General features: G+C 40.0%; 2 protein-coding genes across 2 annotated transcripts in view; both read left to right on the top strand.

The window, feature by feature from the left end:
• The first annotated feature begins 6,565 nt into the window (after positions 1 to 6,565).
• On the top strand, positions 6,566 to 14,162 carry uap1l1 (UDP-N-acetylglucosamine pyrophosphorylase 1, like 1). Its single transcript, XM_053485995.1, has 9 exons — positions 6,566 to 7,016; positions 7,812 to 8,016; positions 8,107 to 8,282; positions 8,484 to 8,656; positions 9,802 to 9,995; positions 11,106 to 11,246; positions 11,344 to 11,529; positions 11,753 to 11,819; positions 13,897 to 14,162. The coding sequence occupies exons 1-9, from the start codon at positions 6,719 to 6,721 to the stop codon at positions 13,969 to 13,971; spliced, it is 1,515 nt and encodes a 504-aa protein (XP_053341970.1). The 5' UTR covers positions 6,566 to 6,718; the 3' UTR covers positions 13,972 to 14,162.
• Positions 14,163 to 14,317: 155 nt separating this feature from the next.
• Positions 14,318 to 18,341, top strand: part of zdhhc12b (zinc finger DHHC-type palmitoyltransferase 12b) — a 10,214-nt gene continuing 6,190 nt past the window's right edge. Inside the window, exons 1-2 of the mRNA XM_053485244.1 lie at positions 14,318 to 14,744; positions 18,139 to 18,278. Coding sequence (XP_053341219.1) covers positions 14,588 to 14,744; positions 18,139 to 18,278 — 297 coding nt within the window. The 5' untranslated portion in view covers positions 14,318 to 14,587. The remainder of the gene's footprint in view (positions 14,745 to 18,138; positions 18,279 to 18,341) is intronic.

The following is an 18,341-nucleotide window of genomic DNA, read 5'->3' as shown; positions in this document are numbered from 1 at the left end:
ATTATAAGGTGAAGAAGGCGGTTACGCAGTAACTTTCGACAAACACCATACTACATTCATGCTATAATTTCAAACGTTAGACCAATTAGCGTGTTTCAACTTGAAAAAAAATTGCACAGTAAAGCTAGTTGCAGATTCCCGAAATAAAAAAAGGAAAAGGGGGAGAAGAAAAAAAAAAGATTTGAATTCTGTACCTGTCTTAGTAAGTACTGAAGCAGTATTTTCCCCTGCTTTTAAATTATTAATATTATTTCTATGCATGTGTGTGCGCTGTGTACAACTGATGAAGCAAGATAGTCTATGCCTCTGCTTCTACTGTTGCATTTTGCACTTGTCTCTAATCCGAGGCAGCCTGTATGCTAGATGTGATTGCTTGATTGAGAGACGCAGATTGATGGTGTACTTCAATATTACTCAAATGTACAAGACCACACTGCCTGATGTGTATGCTACGTAGCGCCTTAATTTCAGCAGCCAGCGTCCAGTAGCCTTTTATTATATGTACTGTACTGCTTTTGCAAAAGAATAAACTGGAAAATATACTAGAATGCTGCTTTAAAACACATGGGGTGTCTGAGAATGAGAACCTCTGGTCACATTACTAGAAATAATGTAATTAGGCTAGAGGTGTTTACTGTTTACATGTAGAGAAAACCTTCAGATGTGCATTAAAAGAAGTCTGATTGTACATGTCTAAGCTTGTAATCAGAAATGCAATTCTCCTTCGAGACTGTATGTTAATATCTGTACCCCAAGGCTCAAATGGCACTGAGCTAAAATGTTGTAATAATCAATGCAAGTGTGTACTGGAGTGTGTGATGTCCCTGACATAATGCCTAAAGTGAATAAATGTAGAATAAGTCTATTTATGTTTATATAAGAACAAAGTTCAATAAAGATATTCTTATTCCAAAGCAATGATTCTGGATTGTTTCCTGAATATCAAAGGACTGAGCGGTTACAAATCAAATATTTTTTTGTAACCTTATTAGTAATATTGCACTTTTGATATGGAGCCATAAGAATGATTGCCAGTTGGCAGCCAGGACAACAGTTATAGACAAGGAACAGCATTTTCCAAATTGGACCTTATATCCACCGCCATCACACATCCTTCCTTAGTCCAATACAGTACAAGCAACTTTAAATAAGTTCTTGGCACTCAGCATACATGAAGTGTCCGACAACTATTCACACGTCTCCTGTTACAGTCTCATCTAGGACATGCACTTTTTTTTTTGGTATGCTTATGAGTGAATAAAATGGTGCTTCTGATATTCTTTAACATGTACTGTACATTTACACAGGTTGTAATTTTGCACCAATTTTATCCTGTATCGGGTCACAGGATGTTTGAAGCCTATCCCAGGGGATTAGGGGCATGACACGGGATACAAGCTGGATGATGTTCCAGTCCATCAAAGGGCACACACACAGACTCGCCCTCCCACTGACACACTGTGGGCAATCGTAAAACTCCAATATAGAATCTCCATGTTATAGGACTGTGGGAAAAAATGCACCAAACTCGGGGAGAAAACAAAAAACTCTTGGCGGACTTGAAAAGAAATTAATGTTTTCTTTTCTGTGCTTCCTTCAAACATTTAAAATGACTGATCAATTTTCATAAACAGTTGTATATTGCATATATACAGTAAAGATGAAATGCAGTAATTGTTCTGTTTTGTCTCCACCTTGAAGAGAGACAGCATCTTAATAATATTAATTATTCACAACACATTTGTGACAATATGTCAAATATAAAACCATTTTATAAAAAGAGTTTTTGCATTCTATAAAAATTTGCAAAAAAGAAAAAAAAAATTAAAGTGGGCTAATGGTTCTTGAAGCATTTTTCGTAGAACTGGTTGTTCAGGTGATATGGACCAAAAGGCAGGCAAAAGACTTGTGCTATAGCACCACCATAGGGCCACTTGGGCTCAGCTCAGTTCTGTGGCAAGGGGTTGACCAAGTTTCCAATATCTGTGTCTTATGGTTTGTTTTGCACAATTCAATATAAATAAGTATTATTTGTATATAAGCACTAAGCCTCCTGGGATAGGCTCCAAGTCCCTGTGACTCTGTATACAGGATAAAGCGGTATAGACGATAAATGAGTGAATGAGGGATGATATTTAGTCATCTTTTTCATATTAATAGAGTGTACATGCAAAGAGAAAGTATACACACAGTATACTCTGTCATCATAAAGTGTGTGTCCAAAAGCTCACAAAAATCACTGTGAATAAATAAAAAGATAAACTTTGTATAAACCATTCTATTTTGAGGTTGAACATCTGCCAGCCCTCAGCTAGTCAGCTAGCTAACTTCAATCTCCATACACCCCCACTCAACCCTCACACTTAGTCAACAAAGACGTAGCCATTGCCCCATAAGCTGGACAATTATTTCTATAATGTACGTCTTTACTGGTGATTATTCACAGTGCCCTCCAGACGTAATAGATATAAGTAAAAAAAAATTGACCTTGTTTAACAAGGAAAATCATCAATCATTTAAAAAAAAGGTTAATAGGATAGGGTCACGAGAATATCTATAATAGTAGTAGGAAAAAAGTCAATATTTATACAAGTGCCTCAACTTATTGAGTTATTCATTATAGAAGGACATTTATTCTAAGGCTTCTGATAGTTTGGGGGGAAGGGGGGTTATAGAAAACCTTCAAAAATGTATCTGCTTTAAATGAAAAAAAAAAAAATTTTTGCCTAAAAAATTAAATATATGTTTGAGCACAAAATATCACTTCTTGAAAATCTTATTCTTTTGTTAATATATTTATATAAAGAATGTTCATAAAGGGTGCCAGTATTACTACCGAGCATTGTAGAACAGCATAAACAAAATGCATGATTGATTGATTGATTGATTGATAGATAGATAGATAGATAGATAGATAGATAGATAGATAGTGTTTTATTAATAATTAATTATTTAACCTACTTGTACAGGATAAATGACACAGAGAACGAGTGAGTGGGATCAATATATCATTAAATGGAAGTCACTCCAGAGAGAATGAAATGAAAGTAGGATGAATGGCGAGTTTGAACAATTAAGCACTAGATTCAAAAGGGATGAAGAAATGGTATGGAGGAAGACGCTTAATTAAACCTGCAGAGGATGTCAGAATCAGGATTGCAGCATGACCAATGAGATGAATGTTTATCTCACTATAAAGCAAGAGGAGACGATTCAGTGTGTCAAGCCAGGAGATGGCAGCATTCTTACATCCAGTCTAAAGCTCCACCTGCCAAAATAATAAAGACAATAAAAATTACAGAACAATAAAGTAAGGGGTTCTTGCCTGCCATGTGAAAAGTCTGATTCCCAAACAATGACCAAACCTCAGCCACTGCATGCAGTGCCAGTCCCAAGTCGGATAAAATGGGAGGGTTGCGTCAGGAAGGGCATCCAGCGTAAAACCTCTGCCTACTTTCCTTCTGAGAATGCTCAAGAAAGCCAAAGGACCTTCTCAGCTCTTAATGTGTGTGTGTATTTCCACAGGAGCACAATAGAGAGCATTCTCTGCACTGCAGGGAACCGGAGAGACCTAGCCCAGGTTGTAAAAACTACACGGAGCATTGTGGAAACCATGCTACCCAATCAGGACATAGTTTGATTCTTCTTCCGTCAAAAGATACAGGACATTCAGGGACACACTAAGAGACTCAGCTTCTTTCCCAGAGCTATACCCTGGCTTACACACCCCTCCCCTCACACACTGACACACTACGTACATATAGCTGCTGTAAACTGAAGACAGAAACAAACTAAGTTGTGTTAACCACCCATTTCCCCTTTTTTCCTCCCTTCTTCGCCAAGTTACTCCTAATGCACTGGACACCTGACAACCATAACCCAGGAAGAGAATTGTGGGAGAAACCTTAATTTATTTTTGTCATATATTTAGTTTATCTCTATCGTATTTTATTACTCACCCACTATTTATAACTCTTTCTCCTGTATATAGAGTCACAGGGGCCTGGATCCTATCCCAGAGTACTTAAGGCACAAGGCAGGGTACACCCTGGATGGAGTGCCAATCCATCGTTGGGCATACACACACACACACACACACACACACACTATGGGCTAAATAGGAACATCAATTAGGAAACCAGAGTATCCAGAGGAAACACACCAAGCACGGGTAGACCATGCAAACTCCATACACACAGACCCTGAGGTGGGAATCGTACAAACTACATTAGAGCAGAAACCCTGCCAAAGGTCACCCAACACTGATAAGAACACAGTAGGGGCTTGTAGTCCTTTTAATTAGGGGGAAATTATAATGGGTGGCATTGTGGCTTGGTGGTTAACATTGTGACCTTGCACCTCCAGGGTCTGGGTTTAAGTCCCACCTCTGGTTTTCTCCCACAGTCCAAAGACATGCAGGTTAGGCTAATCAGCGTTACCGTAGTATGAGAATGTTGTCGTAAAAATAGGAATAAATACAATAGTCTCCATAGACCTCCACGGTTCCTGAATGGATGGATGGATGGATGGTTCCATCATTTGGATTTAATTTTAATAATCTATGTTTTTGTTTTTACACACAATAATAGTAATGGCCATTAAGTATACTATAACTGTGTTGTTTAGTACTGTGTACACCTGTGTCTCAGGTAAACTACACCACTGCTGTACTGTACATTTACTCCACCTAAACCAGCTAGACAAGAGCACGCGCCCCAGCACGAGCGGTCACATGACTTTAGTGAGTAGCGGAAGTGAGCTTATTGTGTTTAACCGAGAAATAAGAGAAAAACGTCACGTATATCGGGTTTATCCTCGTCACAAACACAAACCAGCTGCTTCTTCTGAACGTTGTGGGTTTCTGGAAAGTTTAGTCAGCCGTTCAGTTCGCCTCACTCTATGTTTTTTTTTTAACTTTTTTCCCCTCACCCGCACCAGTCACGAGTTCCAGCTGAGAGGCAGAAGTTGGTTAACTGCCCGACTTCACCGTTCCTCCTTAAATGACACGCTGTCTCTCCTGGAGAGGAAGCACACACTCATTAGTCTTAATGTCATTCTTAAGACCCATTATCCTGGTCAATCCTTTATTGGGATTATGCTGAGCATAACCTGGGACATTAATGCACTGCAGAAAACCATAACACATTCATCCATACACTCATTCATTCATTTATTAATTTTCCATGTGTATCCTGTGTAGGGACGTTAGGGGACACCCTGGAGTCACAGACACAAAACATCATGTAAGGATGGATCTTATTGCACAGGCACACTCCTTTACACATCCAATCCCACACTATGGGCAAAGTGGAAAGTGAGGACATTTAAGGGCGCACGAGGTGGGGTACACCCTGGACGGGGTGCCAATCCATTGCAGAGCAGACATAAGCTCATTCTCACACACACACACTACGGGCAATTTGGGAACGCCAATTATCCTAATCCGCTTGTCTTTGGACTGTGGGAGGAAACTGGAGTACATGGGGAAACCCACCAAGCACGGGGAGAACATCCAAACTCCATGCACGCATACCCGGAGGCGGGACTCAAACCCGGACCCTGAAGGTGCAAGGCGATAGTATTAACCAATAAGCCACCACACCACCCAATTATCATAACATGTTGCACAAAATGGAGTAGTGCACTACTCCTCTGAACTTACTGGTTAAGGGGCTGTGTTAACAAAATTGAGCATGTAAAAGATGTGACGCAAAACATAGCAACCTAGCATGTGAAATGGCACAGCTGCGTAAACCTTGGTACAAGAAAGTGTGGTTACTAGATGGAGACACTGATCTTTTTTTTTTTTTGCATATTTTTCCATTGGTGGCTGGTGTTAGCAGTGTTTACGCAGGTAGTTCCATTAAATCCCTGGTTTAACAGCAGGCAGCATCATCAAAAACATTTATTTCATACTGTGAGCGTGTCACAGGCGTTACACAACGAATGCAATAATAGGCAGCGTCATCAGGTATTTAAGTTAAATATGGCAACTAAAAAAATTATGTAACAGTTCAGTAGTGCATATGGAAGCGCTGCTGAAACATTCGAGCAGCATGAGGAACGGCAGCGAGTTGACCACACAATCCATTTGCAGATAATGGTAGCACAAGGGCGTCATAGTCAGCACAAGAGGGTCATGATCTGCACCAGGGCGTCATAATCTTCACAGCAGAGCCCTGATTCAGAAAATAATTTACAAAGTGTTCCTTTTTCCAAATGTATAGAGAGGCCCCGTTTAATTCCCATCCAATGCCCCAAAACCCGGCCAAAAGCCACCCATAGAGCATTTTGCAATAGCCTTTATTTTGGGATTCTTTGAAATATTTAACATTTTAAATATTTTTTAATTGAGCATAATATGATACTGTTTAGGGTTAAAAAAGAAGGGCTGTTTTTGCAGGTAAAATACATTTACACACTACAATTGGTCAATTTATTACATTTATTTATTTATTTAAAGAACAAAACTCCATACAAGATGATGTGCGCCCCCTATAGGTACAATAATATCACTATTTAAGGTGGAACTGTGACATAAAAAAAAAAACGCGAATAAGACAGTTCTTGAGCCTCCTGAGCGGAGGAGGGTCAGTGTGGCAGTCAGTCTGTCAGGTGAGACACCAGAGCAGAAGAAGGTGTGTGTGTGAGTGTGTGTGTGTGTGAGTGTGTTCTCGTAACAGTCCCGCCAGTGTTTGATAACACCGTGTCCAGAACCATGTTGTCGTTTGAAGACGTTAAAGTGAGATTGGAGTCGGCTGGTCAGAGCCACGTCCTGCGGTTCTGGTCCGAGCTTTCGGCGGAGGAGAGGAGCGCGTTTCTGGCCGAGCTGCGCGCGCTGGAGCCCGCGGAGCTGCAGAGACACTGCCGGAGCGCCGCCGAGGCCGCGAGCCGAGCCGCGGGAGGGCGGGAGGAGGAGGAGCGGCTGCGCGGGCGCATGGAGCCGGTGGAGCCCGAGTTCGTCGGCGGGGTGCGGAGGAGTGACCGGGGCTCACTGCGGGACTGGGAGGAGGAAGGTGCGACTCTACTTACCCCTCACTTACACAACAGATTTAATGTCAGTGCATTTCCCATCCTGTTTATTACATTCAACTATTTTTTATGCTGTTAGGCATGTTTATTTCTATATTATTTATTTATTTATTTATTTAACCAATATATTTTTTTTGCATGGTTATATTTTTCCTCTTAACTTTGTTTTGTCATGATTTCCTTTTCCGGTTCATAATTTTATTTACTTATTTTTAAGAAAATTAAAGAATGCCAAAAAATAACTGTAAAAATATTAAATAATAATAATAAGAGAGTTTCCATAAAATGGATGAAAATGAATAAAATAAAAATGTAAGGCTTGTATATAAATACTTAAGGTATAAATAAATAAGGGGGGGAAAAATCAAGGATGAGAATGTATTTAAGAGATCATGTGACCCCTCCTAAACTCTTATTGCTGTGTGTAGTAATAACCTGACATAACCTGAACATTAGGTTAGGGTCGTCACCTCAAACCTCCAGGTGCATGCAGTGATTCCAAAGTGCCCGTAGTATGTATGTGATGGATTATCACCACCTTGTGCCCCAAGTCTCCTGCGACCCTGTATACAGGATAAAGCGGTATAAGTGAGAACCTGTACATTAATGTTTTCTTGGTACAGCAAAAAAAAAAAAACAACAGTCTGTTTTGACTGTGGTGTTGGAAAAATGTGCTTAAAGTATAACAGAGCTAGGTGACGGTAACAGGGTGCGTTTATTCCGAGTTATAAGGAAGTAAATTGAAAGGTGTTGTAACTAATCATTTTTTTTTTACTTAGGGTTTTCACAGATAGGCCAAAACAAAGTGGCCGTGCTGCTATTAGCTGGCGGGCAGGGAACCAGACTCGGAGTGGCGTATCCTAAGGGGATGTACGACGTCGGGTTACCGAGTGGCAAAACTTTGTATCAGATCCAAGCAGAGCGGATTCGGAAGGTGCAAGAGTTGGCGAGTGCGAAGTGTGGTACCAAGTGTACAGTGCCTTGGTGAATTTACTTTCATTTTCCTTAGGCACGTTTATAAATCTCCCGAAATCCATAAATACTATAACGCCATCCTTTCATTGTTATATACAGGTATATAATGACCAGTGAGTTCACCCTGGAGCCCACAGAGAAGTTCTTCAAAGAGCACAGCTACTTTGACTTGGAACGTTCCAACGTGGTGATGTTCGAGCAGAGGATGATCCCGGCTGTCGGCTTTGATGGGAAGGTTATTCTGGAAAAGAAGAATAAGATAGCGATGGCTCCGGGTATAAAATATTTTTCATATATGCAACGTTGATGTAACTGGATAAACATCTGCAAAACAATCAAATACACAATTACAACGTGCACAATTATTAACCTTAAAAACGGCGTCATGCTGTTTCAATGAAGCTTTTACCCAAATATTATTATATATTATATTTTTATTCATATTTAATGCTTAAACAAATGTCTGTTTGTTTTAGATGGAAATGGAGGCCTTTATCGTGCTCTTTTAGACAACAAGATCTTAGAAGATATGGAGAGAAGGGGCGTGCAGTATCTTCATGTTTACTGTGTCGACAATATACTGGTTAAACTGGCTGATCCACTGTTCATTGGCTTCTGCGTGAAAAAAGGAGCTGACTGTGGTGCTAAGGTATAAATGAACATACATCTTTAATATGAGGGTTTTACTTTTTGCCATCGTTTTCTCACATTGTTGGAGGGTTAGTGAGACGTGAGTTTGGATAGGTATTGATTTGACCAATCCTACTACTGTAACTGTTAATACTAAATGACACGCAGTACAAAGATAATTCACATGCAGAAATATTTGTTCCCATATTCTCAAATTAAAGAAAAGCTAAACATAAAACACTTTTATTTATAAAATACAATTACATTTGTTAAAAAAAACATCATGGTAATTAAAACTAATTGAGAAAGAGAAAAGATCAGTAACACAACTATAGTGCAGTTGTACTGTAAGTTGGCCGGCGAGGCAGTAAAAGTGCAGTAGAGGAGCCACTCAATCGAAAACACGATTAGAAAATGGCTAAAGTTGGGACACACTGAAGGCCATGGGGAAAAGAGTTCCATCTGTTTAGAGTATCGTAGCCGTGTTGAATTTTTCTAATCATGTCCACTAACCATCTGCTTTGTCTTCATGCCACTAGGGATAAGATTGTTGTTGCCAGCCCATCCACCTCCCTTTTATAAGGTTTCTTATCAATACTGATGCTGCTCAGTGTCAAAGGGACTTGTGTGGCAGGACCTTGTCTTTGTCGGTCTCTGATATTTTATTGGCTCAGTATTCAGAGACAAAACTCTCTAGAATTATTCGTGTTTTTTTTTTTTTCTTTGCTTTTCTAGTCTTTCCAGGTATCATAGTAGAAAGAGTAGTAGTTTCACTACATCCGGAACAGTTTCAGATCCTAGGCTTTGCATAATAATATTTTCTCTATATGATGCGATTGTATAATAATAAATACAAAGGAACCTTGGATTACGAGTATAATTCCTTCCGGAAGCGGGCTCATATTTCAAAACGCTCGCAAACCAATAAGCCCATAAGAAATAATGCAAACTCAAATTATTCGTTCCACAGCCCAAAAAAATTAATACATAAAAATCATTCATACAAAATATAAAGTAAAAATAAAACAAATTAACCTGCACTTTACCTTTAAAAAAAGTAAAAGTTAATCTCGACAGATAAGTGTTTTCGATTATGTGTGCAGGCGCTGTGTGTAAAGCTAAAGTAACATGTATAATTCTTTGTTTTCCCTCCGTGTTGCTGAGGTGGTAGAGAAGGCGTATCCGTCCGAGCCTGTGGGTGTAGTGTGTCGCGTAGATGGGGTGTACCAGGTGGTGGAATACAGCGAGCTGGAGCCCAAGATTGCAGAACAGCGCCACCCGGGCGGAGAGCTAGTGTACAACGCTGGAAACATCTGCAATCACTTCTTCACCAGAGACTTCCTGCGGGAAGTGGCCCTGTGAGTGACACTGTGTATATTATTACTTACTTTTTATTTATTGGGTTTGATGACTTTATGTACTATATAAAAAAAAAAAAGGCATAGACATGGATAATGTTTCTCCTCTATAATTTGCTTTCGGACCTCATTACTCACTCACTCACTTATTGTCTATACCACTTTCTCCTGTATACAGGGTCTCGGGGGGGCCTGGAGCCTATCCCCTGAGACTTAGGCTACGAGGCAGGTGCTAATCCATCGCAGGACACACACATCTAAACACACTCACATGCATATTCACACACTAACCTGCATGTCTTTGGACTGTGGGAGGAAACTAGAGTACCCGGAGGAAACCCACCAAGCACAGGGAGAACGTGTGAACTCCACAAACACAGACCAAGGTGGGAATCAAACCCTTGACCCTGGAGGTGCAAGGCGACAGTGCTAACCTCTAATCCACCATGCCGATGCATGTAAATGAAAGTTCCTAGCTGAAACTTGGAAAAAACAGAACAGTTATCTAGTAGACATTTATTTAATACTGAAGCTCAGTATTAGTTACTGTTATATTTAACACTTTTGCTTGGCTGACACGGGAGGGAGTGCTTGGTGGGTTTCCTCTGGGTACTCCAGTTTCCTCCCACAGTCCAAAGACATGCAGATTAGGCTAATTGTTGTTACCAAATCGCACATAATATGTGAATGAGTGTATGAACGAATGGGCACCGACCTGCCTCGTGCTCCAAGTCTCCTGGGATAGGCTCCAGGTTCCTCCGAGCCTATACAACGGATAAAGCGGTATAGACGATGAGTGAGTGAGTATTTGTTATTTTTCTTTGGTCATTCCAAAGCTGTTACAGATTTGTGCTAGCCTAGGAGTTTTTTTTTTTTTTTGCTACGGCGGTGGTTTAACTCTGTTCTGCATAATCTATGAGTCAGATTTCTTAGTTTCACGTGGTATATGAAACCTTTATCAGAGAACAGGGATTAGTCTGCTGTCCCTATAGAAACTGTGAAATAGTTCCATACATCAGATGTTTTCACTTTTCACTGCGAAAGCATTTCATTTACCCTGTAATAGCAATTTGTAAACTTTTGCCTGAAATTTATTTTTATTTTTTTCAGGAATTTTCAGGAGAAACTGAAGCAGCATGTAGCCATCAAGAAGGTGCCGTTTGTGGATGATCAGGGTAATCTTGTGAAACCTACGAAACCGAACGGAATAAAAATGGAGAAGTTTGTCTTTGACGTCTTCCAGTTTTCAAAGTGAATCTTCATTACTCGTGTTATTCGTGTTAATGTTACAGGTAGTTTTTTTTTTATCTAGTGCTACGATATAACAGCGCCTTCCTCCTGTTTGCAGGAAATTTGTTGCCTTTGAGGTTCTGAGGGAGGACGAGTTCTCGCCTCTGAAAAACGCGGACGGTGCGGCCGTCGACACTCCGACCACAGTGAGGCGCTCTCTGTTGGCTCAGCACTATCGCTGGGCATTGCAAGCCAAAGCTGTCTTCGTGGATGAGCACGACAACCCCATTACTTCAGAATACAGGTGCCAGCATCGAGAATCCGAATCACGTGTCTGGAAGTATTAGATGTATCATTTATTTCGATTTTTTTATTAAAGTATTTTAAACTTTTCTTAGATATTAAGAGGAATTTACATAACTCGGTCTCTTGCAAAATTCTCCAGTAATATTTTAAACACGTATGAACACTTTACAAAAATGGAAGCGCATTGGTAAATATTGGCTGAAGTTTTGTTTAATCTACAGGACAGCTCAAGATGGTGACCCTCCAGCAATTTGTGAGATCTCTCCACTCGTGTCTTATTTTGGAGAGGTGAGGAATCTGAGATAATAATTCCTTCCTCTATGAGATTTGACGATCGCTTACCTCTAACCATCTACCATGTATCATTCTTTATATAGTGAAGGTTTAGCACTTATCACGTATAACATCTACTTTGTTTCTTCAAATAATACTTCATCTACATTAAGAAAGAAATAAGCGGTCACAAATGGAAAGGCCTTCTGCATCATTTAGAAAATAAAATCATTTCATGTTTAAGCCATCAAATTTTTTAAACATTTGCACATCAAGCAGTATATTAAAACTGACTGTAGAATGATAATATACTCGTTATAAATTAAAATGACTGCATAATTATGATAAATTACTAATCACCTTACATAAAGTGAAATGTATATTTAAATTATTTCAAGCCTACAATCACTTTCCTAAACAAGTAGTTACAAGCATTTTTTTTTAAATCCCAAATCAGGAGAAGCTATGGGGGTTGTCTGATTTTGAGATTGCCAAAATCTGAAAACCCTGGCCTGAGAACTAGCCTTAAATCCGACATGATCAGTTATTGTTAAATTGTTCCATACATTGCCAGCACGTTGGCTTAGTGGTTACCACTTTCGCCTCGCACCTCCAGGGTCCTGGTTCAATTGTGCATGGAGTTTGCATGGGTAGTGTGTTTGTGTGTGTGTGTGCCTTGTGATGGACTGGCACGCCATCCTCTGGCTTCCTGCGACCCTGTATACAGGATAAAGGGGAAAGACAACGAGTGAGTGAGAGTGTAATGTATGTTTAGTACTTTATCAGTTATGTTGAACTGAATTTTGTGTATAGTTGCACCTTTACTAACTAGCTGATGATTTGAATGGGATCATGTTAAATAAGTTCCTATACAGTGGTATCTCAGCACAAAAAGCCTCGCCTTGCGAATTTCCACCTGAAAAACTAAAGGTTTGCAAAAAATTTTGCTTTGGAATGCGAAGCATCTTCCGCATACGTGCGAATAAGCTGGTTGTGTGTACTTCCTTGCATCTAGTTGTGTGTACCTTTGGTTGCCGATCAGAATTATTTTGCATCACTTTTTTTTGTGTGTGTGTGTGTTGTTGTTTTTTTATTTAGTGATGACATAGCATCATCGGTCCCAAGAATGTTTGTAAGATTACACAAACAGAGAACTTTTTATCTCGTCTGCTGGTGTTAACAAAGTCCAAGAGCACAAAAGACACACGAACACTTGATATACCAAACCTTATAGTGTATTATACAAAACTGACACTGCACTGCACGTAATATGACTATTTACAACTATATACAAAATTATGGGTTGTATGTGAATGGATGTACAGTGTGGGGTTGTGCGGGAGTATTGAATGGGCCTCACTGGCTTTATGAGTCAATCTGCCCTAATGGTGAGTAATACAATTTTAATGTATTCACAAAGAGGCAGAAGGATTCACAGTCTTATGCAGCGCTAGAAAGCAAATGGCGACCAGTCGTATTCATATAAACATCAATGGAGCGTTGGCCTCCTGGTGTATTCATGGCTCTCTTTAAACATGGTCAGCTGACCTCCTTGCATCACTGGGGTTCCCCTCGTGATTTGGAGAGAAAGTTTTGCAAGACTAAAAATGCAGAACCATCATTTTTTAAGTATTTGATGCCAAGAGGAATCATAAATTAAGGTTTAACATCTTTTTATTTTAGATTTTACTTAATTTCATTGTCTTTTCCCAATATTTTGATTGCTTCTTATATATGCAAAAATATAATTTTAGTGTTGGAAAGTGGTAATATTAGTAATATTTTGGGGTAGCTGGAACGGATTATCTACATTTACGTTGTTTCTTATGGGAAATGCATTTCGCAGTATGAAATTTCGCCTTAAGACCTTTGCTCTGGAACGGACTAAAATCCATAATATTAAAAGAAAACACAGATCTACACAACAGATATCAAATAAAGTGATAGTGAATATCAGGTCCCATAAAAGGGCTATTAATATGGCTATCTCACCTCTCATTCTTTCATTCATTTATCGATTTATTTATTTTTTTACTTTTACTTGCACATATAGACACACAGTCATACACTCTTTCTCCTTTCTGTTTTTTAGGATCTGGAGAAGCTGCTCAAAGGCAGGACCCTGAAATCCCCATTTCTGCTAAATGAAAATAATGTCAACAGTTAAATGTATATTTCAGATTATTTTTCTGAACTTTTTATATTTAATCAAATGACTTTGGAAGAAGGGACCTGCAGTATGAAACCCTCTGAAAAGAGATTTTTATACATATTTGTTTACATGTATTATTACAATCATGAATTTTGAGAGATGAAGAAAAGCAGTCTGACTTTAATAAATGATCTATTATGCATCAATTTGTTAACAATTTCTTTATTTACAAACTAAATTCTTTTTTTCTTTTTTTCTTTTTTGCCAATCTAAACATTACTTTGGACCAACCAGGTGGTCACGTGACAGATTTTGCCCAATAGGAGGCGCTCATTTTGTCACCAACCCAGTAAAGCGGAAGTAGCCAAAAGCTTTATACAGACACGATTATGTGTAATTAAAGCATTATAATTTATAATATAATAAAAAGTTAGTACATATTAAGTTAATTACTAGGGTGGCCGTCTCATACAGCGTCCTAGCGCGGAGTTTGTGGATCTACCGTGAGCGAGTCAGTCAGGCAGCGCTTAGGAAAGCTGATCTGCAGCGGCTGAGCCGTGACATAAACAGCGGAAGTCCAGGTTCAGACTCTGGGAGCTGCACTACATGTCGGACCTGTGATGATATTTCAATGTTTGTACAAAGTACTGTTATCCCTGGCTGTGTAAAATGTACCTCTAAATATGCTAGGATGTTTAAAAATGTGTTCGGCTCAGGATTTCTCGTCAGAACCGCTCATGTTTTCCTAACATGGGTTATAACGCTCATTCTCTTCCTGCACGACACAGGTGAGTCCATCTGTATGTTTATCTCGTTTATAGCACAAGGAAACAACAATGTTTCTGCTAATCATTTAATCCAACATCACATCACAAGTAAGGAAATGTGGATCGAGTGACTTTAGGCATGGAATAGTGATAGGATTTAGTCCGAGTGTTGAAGAACTGAACTGAAACTGATCTTTTGGGGTTTTTCCTCCCAACTATCTCTAGAGTTTATACAGAATGGTGTAAAGAATAAACAGTGAGATACTATGTTGTGACTGTGACTTACTAAGGCGTGGGAACGAGATACTGTGTTGTGGCCGTGACTTACTAAGGTGTAGGAACGAGATACTGTGTTGTGGCCGTGACTTACTAAGGTGTACAGTAGGAACGAGATACTGTGTTGTGGCCGTGACTTACTAAGGTGTAGGAACGAGATACTGTGTTGTGACTGTGACTTACTAAGGCGTGGGAACGAGATACCTTGTTGTGGCCACTACATACCATGTTGTTTCCATGATTTACTAAGGTGTAGGAACGAGATACTGTGTTGTGGCCGTGACTTACTAAGGTGTAGGAACGAGATACTATGTTGTGACTGTGACTTACTAAGGCGTGGGAACGAGATACCTTGTTGTGGCCACTACATACCATGTTGTTTCCATGATTTACTAAGGTGTAGGAACGAGATACTGTGTCGGGGCCGTGACTTACTAAGGTGTAGGAACGAGATACTGTGTCGTGGCCGTGACTTACTAAGGTGTAGGAACGAGATACTGTGTCGTGGCCGTGACTTACTAAGGTGTACAGTAGGAACGAGATACTGTGTCGTGGCCGTGACTTACTAAGGTGTACAGTAGGAACGAGATACTGTGTTGTGGCCGTGACTTACTAAGGTGTACAGTAGGAACGAGATACTGTGTTGTGGCCGCGACTTACTAAGGTGTACAGTAGGAACGAGATACTGTGTTGTGGCCGCGACTTACTAAGGTGTACAGTAGGAACGAGATACTGTGTTGTGGCCGCGACTTACTAAGGTGTACAGTAGGAACGAGATACTGTGTTGTGGCCGCGACTTACTAAGGTGTACAGTAGGAACGAGATACTGTGTTGTGGCCGTGACTTACTAAGGTGTACAGTAGGAACGAGATACTGTGTTGTGGCCGTGACTTACTAAGGTGTACAGTAGGAACGAGATACTGTGTTGTGGCCGTGACTTACTAAGGTGTACAGTAGGAACGAGATACTGTGTTGTGGCCGCGACTTACTAAGGTGTACAGTAGGAACGAGATACTGTGTTGTGGCCGTGACTTACTAAGGTGTACAGTAGGAACGAGATACTGTGTTGTGGCCGTGACTTACTAAGGTGTACAGTAGGAACGAGATACTGTGTTGTGGCCGCGACTTACTAAGGTGTAGGAACGAGATACTGTGTTGTGGCCGCGACTTGCTAAGGTGTAGGAACGAGATACTGTGTTGTGGCCGCGACTTGCTAAGGTGTAGGAACGAGATACTGTATTGTGGCCGCGACTTACTAAGGTGTAGGAACGAGATACTATGTTATGGCCGCGACTTACTAGGCTGTGGGAATGAGATACTATGTTATGGCCGCGACTTACTAGGCTGTGGGAATGAGATACTATGTTATGGCCGCGACTTACTAAGGTGTAGGAACGAGATACTATGTTGTGGCCGTGACTTACTAAGGTGTAGGAACGAGATACTATGTTGTGGCCGTGACTTACTAAGGTGTACAGTAGGAACGAGATACTGTATTGTGGCCGTGACTTACTAAGGTGTAGGAACGAGATACTGTGTTGTGGCCGTGACCTACTAAGGTGTAGGAACTAAATACTATGTTGTGGTCACGATTTACTAAGACGTGGAAACGAGATACTATGTTGTGGCCATGATTTACTGAGGTGTAGGAATGAGATACTTTTTGTGGTCACGATTTACTAAGACGTGGAAACGAGATACTATGTTGTGGCCATGATTTACTGAGGTGTAGGAATGAGATACTTTTTGTGGTCACGATTTACTAGGCTGTGGGAATGAGATACTATGTTGTGGCCATGATTTACTAAGGTGTAGGAATGAGATACTTTGTTGTGGTCATAATTTACTAGGCTGTGGGAATAAGATACTATGTCGTGGTCATGATTTACTAAGGTGTAAAAATGAGATACTTTGTTGTGGCCCTCAGCAAGTTCAGTTCCTGTCAATTAAGAAGAGGAATCTGAGGCTACAGTGGGCATACACTCACCTAAACTGGACAGTTAAAGAAGGGCCCCACACTGGTGTTTTTCCAATCTGTCCAGATGCATTATTCATGACTACTTAATGCAGCTCAGTCAGACATCGAGTGCCGGTTTATTAGTTACACCTCCAATCATTGTCAGTTTCATCATGGAGACTTGCTGTGTATATAATCTATCTATTGCTATGTGTGATTTGTTAAACACCCTGCACTCCCCCTATCAGAGGAAAGAAACTCCAGAATTGCAATTACTTTCTGCTCTGTGGTGATCACGGTTATGGTCTGAGTGCATCAGACACGGCATTGTGGTAAGAGTTTTAAATAAGGTTTATTACACACACATTTACATCAGTAGTTCACCTCGTAGGAACAGATAAAAATTACCACGATCACTGCCATGTCCTATCTCTACAAGCCTTTTGGGAAGGCATTCCTTCATATTCTGGAATGTTGCTTGGAAATTTTTTGCTCATGTAGCCATTAATTAAGTTATCCAGTGATAGCAGTCTAATTAATTCCAGAGGTGTTAAGTGAGGTTTGGGGGTAGGGATCTTCACGTGTAGGCTGCTTTTATGCGTTTTGTTGTCATCCTGGACATATGAACATTTGGACCTCTTACTTCCTGTGAAGGAAATTCCTATTGCTACAGCATAGAATGTTATTCTTTGAAAGGCCTACATACGGGGAGGGTCATGTTATATATAGTTTATAGTGACATATTTGCAATAGTCAGTTAAGGGTTATATAAACACAGAATGTTTAATGATGAAATAATTTTTTTTTGTTAAAGTTCAATCAGTCTGTCCATTCAATCTATCAATCAAATCCATCCATCCATCAAATCAATCAAATCCATCCATTCATCCATCCAATCAATTAATCCAATAAATCAATCCATAAATCAATCCATCCAATCAATCAAATCCATCCATCCATCTATTCATCCAATCAATCAAATCCATCCATCCATTCATCCAATCATTCAATCAATCAATCAATCCATGGATGGAATCAATCCATCCAATCAATCAAATCCATCCATCCAATCAATAAATCCATAAATCAATCCATCCAATCAATCAAATCCATCCATCCATCTATTCACCCAATCAATCAATCTAATTTAAATCAATCCAATATATTTTTTTCTCCAAACAGATCTCCGTAGAGAGGAAGAGGCAGGTCGACTCACGCTGCCCGTACTCTTCGTGCTCCTCGTGCTGCTTTCTGTGCTGCTCTACTTCGCTGTGTCACTAATGGATCCCGGGTTCGTGCTGGCTGATGACTGCGACCTCCAGGTAACACCTTTCATACACATTCAGGTTTTATTACGATTATATGAACAGCAGCTACTGAGTGAT

This window comes from Clarias gariepinus, chromosome 24 (genome assembly GCF_024256425.1).
Source record: "Clarias gariepinus isolate MV-2021 ecotype Netherlands chromosome 24, CGAR_prim_01v2, whole genome shotgun sequence".
Classification (NCBI taxonomy): domain Eukaryota; kingdom Metazoa; phylum Chordata; class Actinopteri; order Siluriformes; family Clariidae; genus Clarias; species Clarias gariepinus.
This window is presented reverse-complemented; position numbering and strand designations above follow the sequence as displayed.

Coding starts and splice junctions, on each gene's coding strand:
- uap1l1 (XM_053485995.1), top strand. CDS start 6,719: ATGTTGTCGTTTGAAGACGTTAAAGTGAGATTGGAGTCGGCTGGTCAG. Junction 9,996..11,105: donor TTCCTGCGGGAAGTGGCCCT/GTGAGTGACACT, acceptor TATTTTTTTCAG/GAATTTTCAGGAGAAACTGA. Junction 11,247..11,343: donor GACGTCTTCCAGTTTTCAAA/GTGAATCTTCAT, acceptor TCCTGTTTGCAG/GAAATTTGTTGCCTTTGAGG.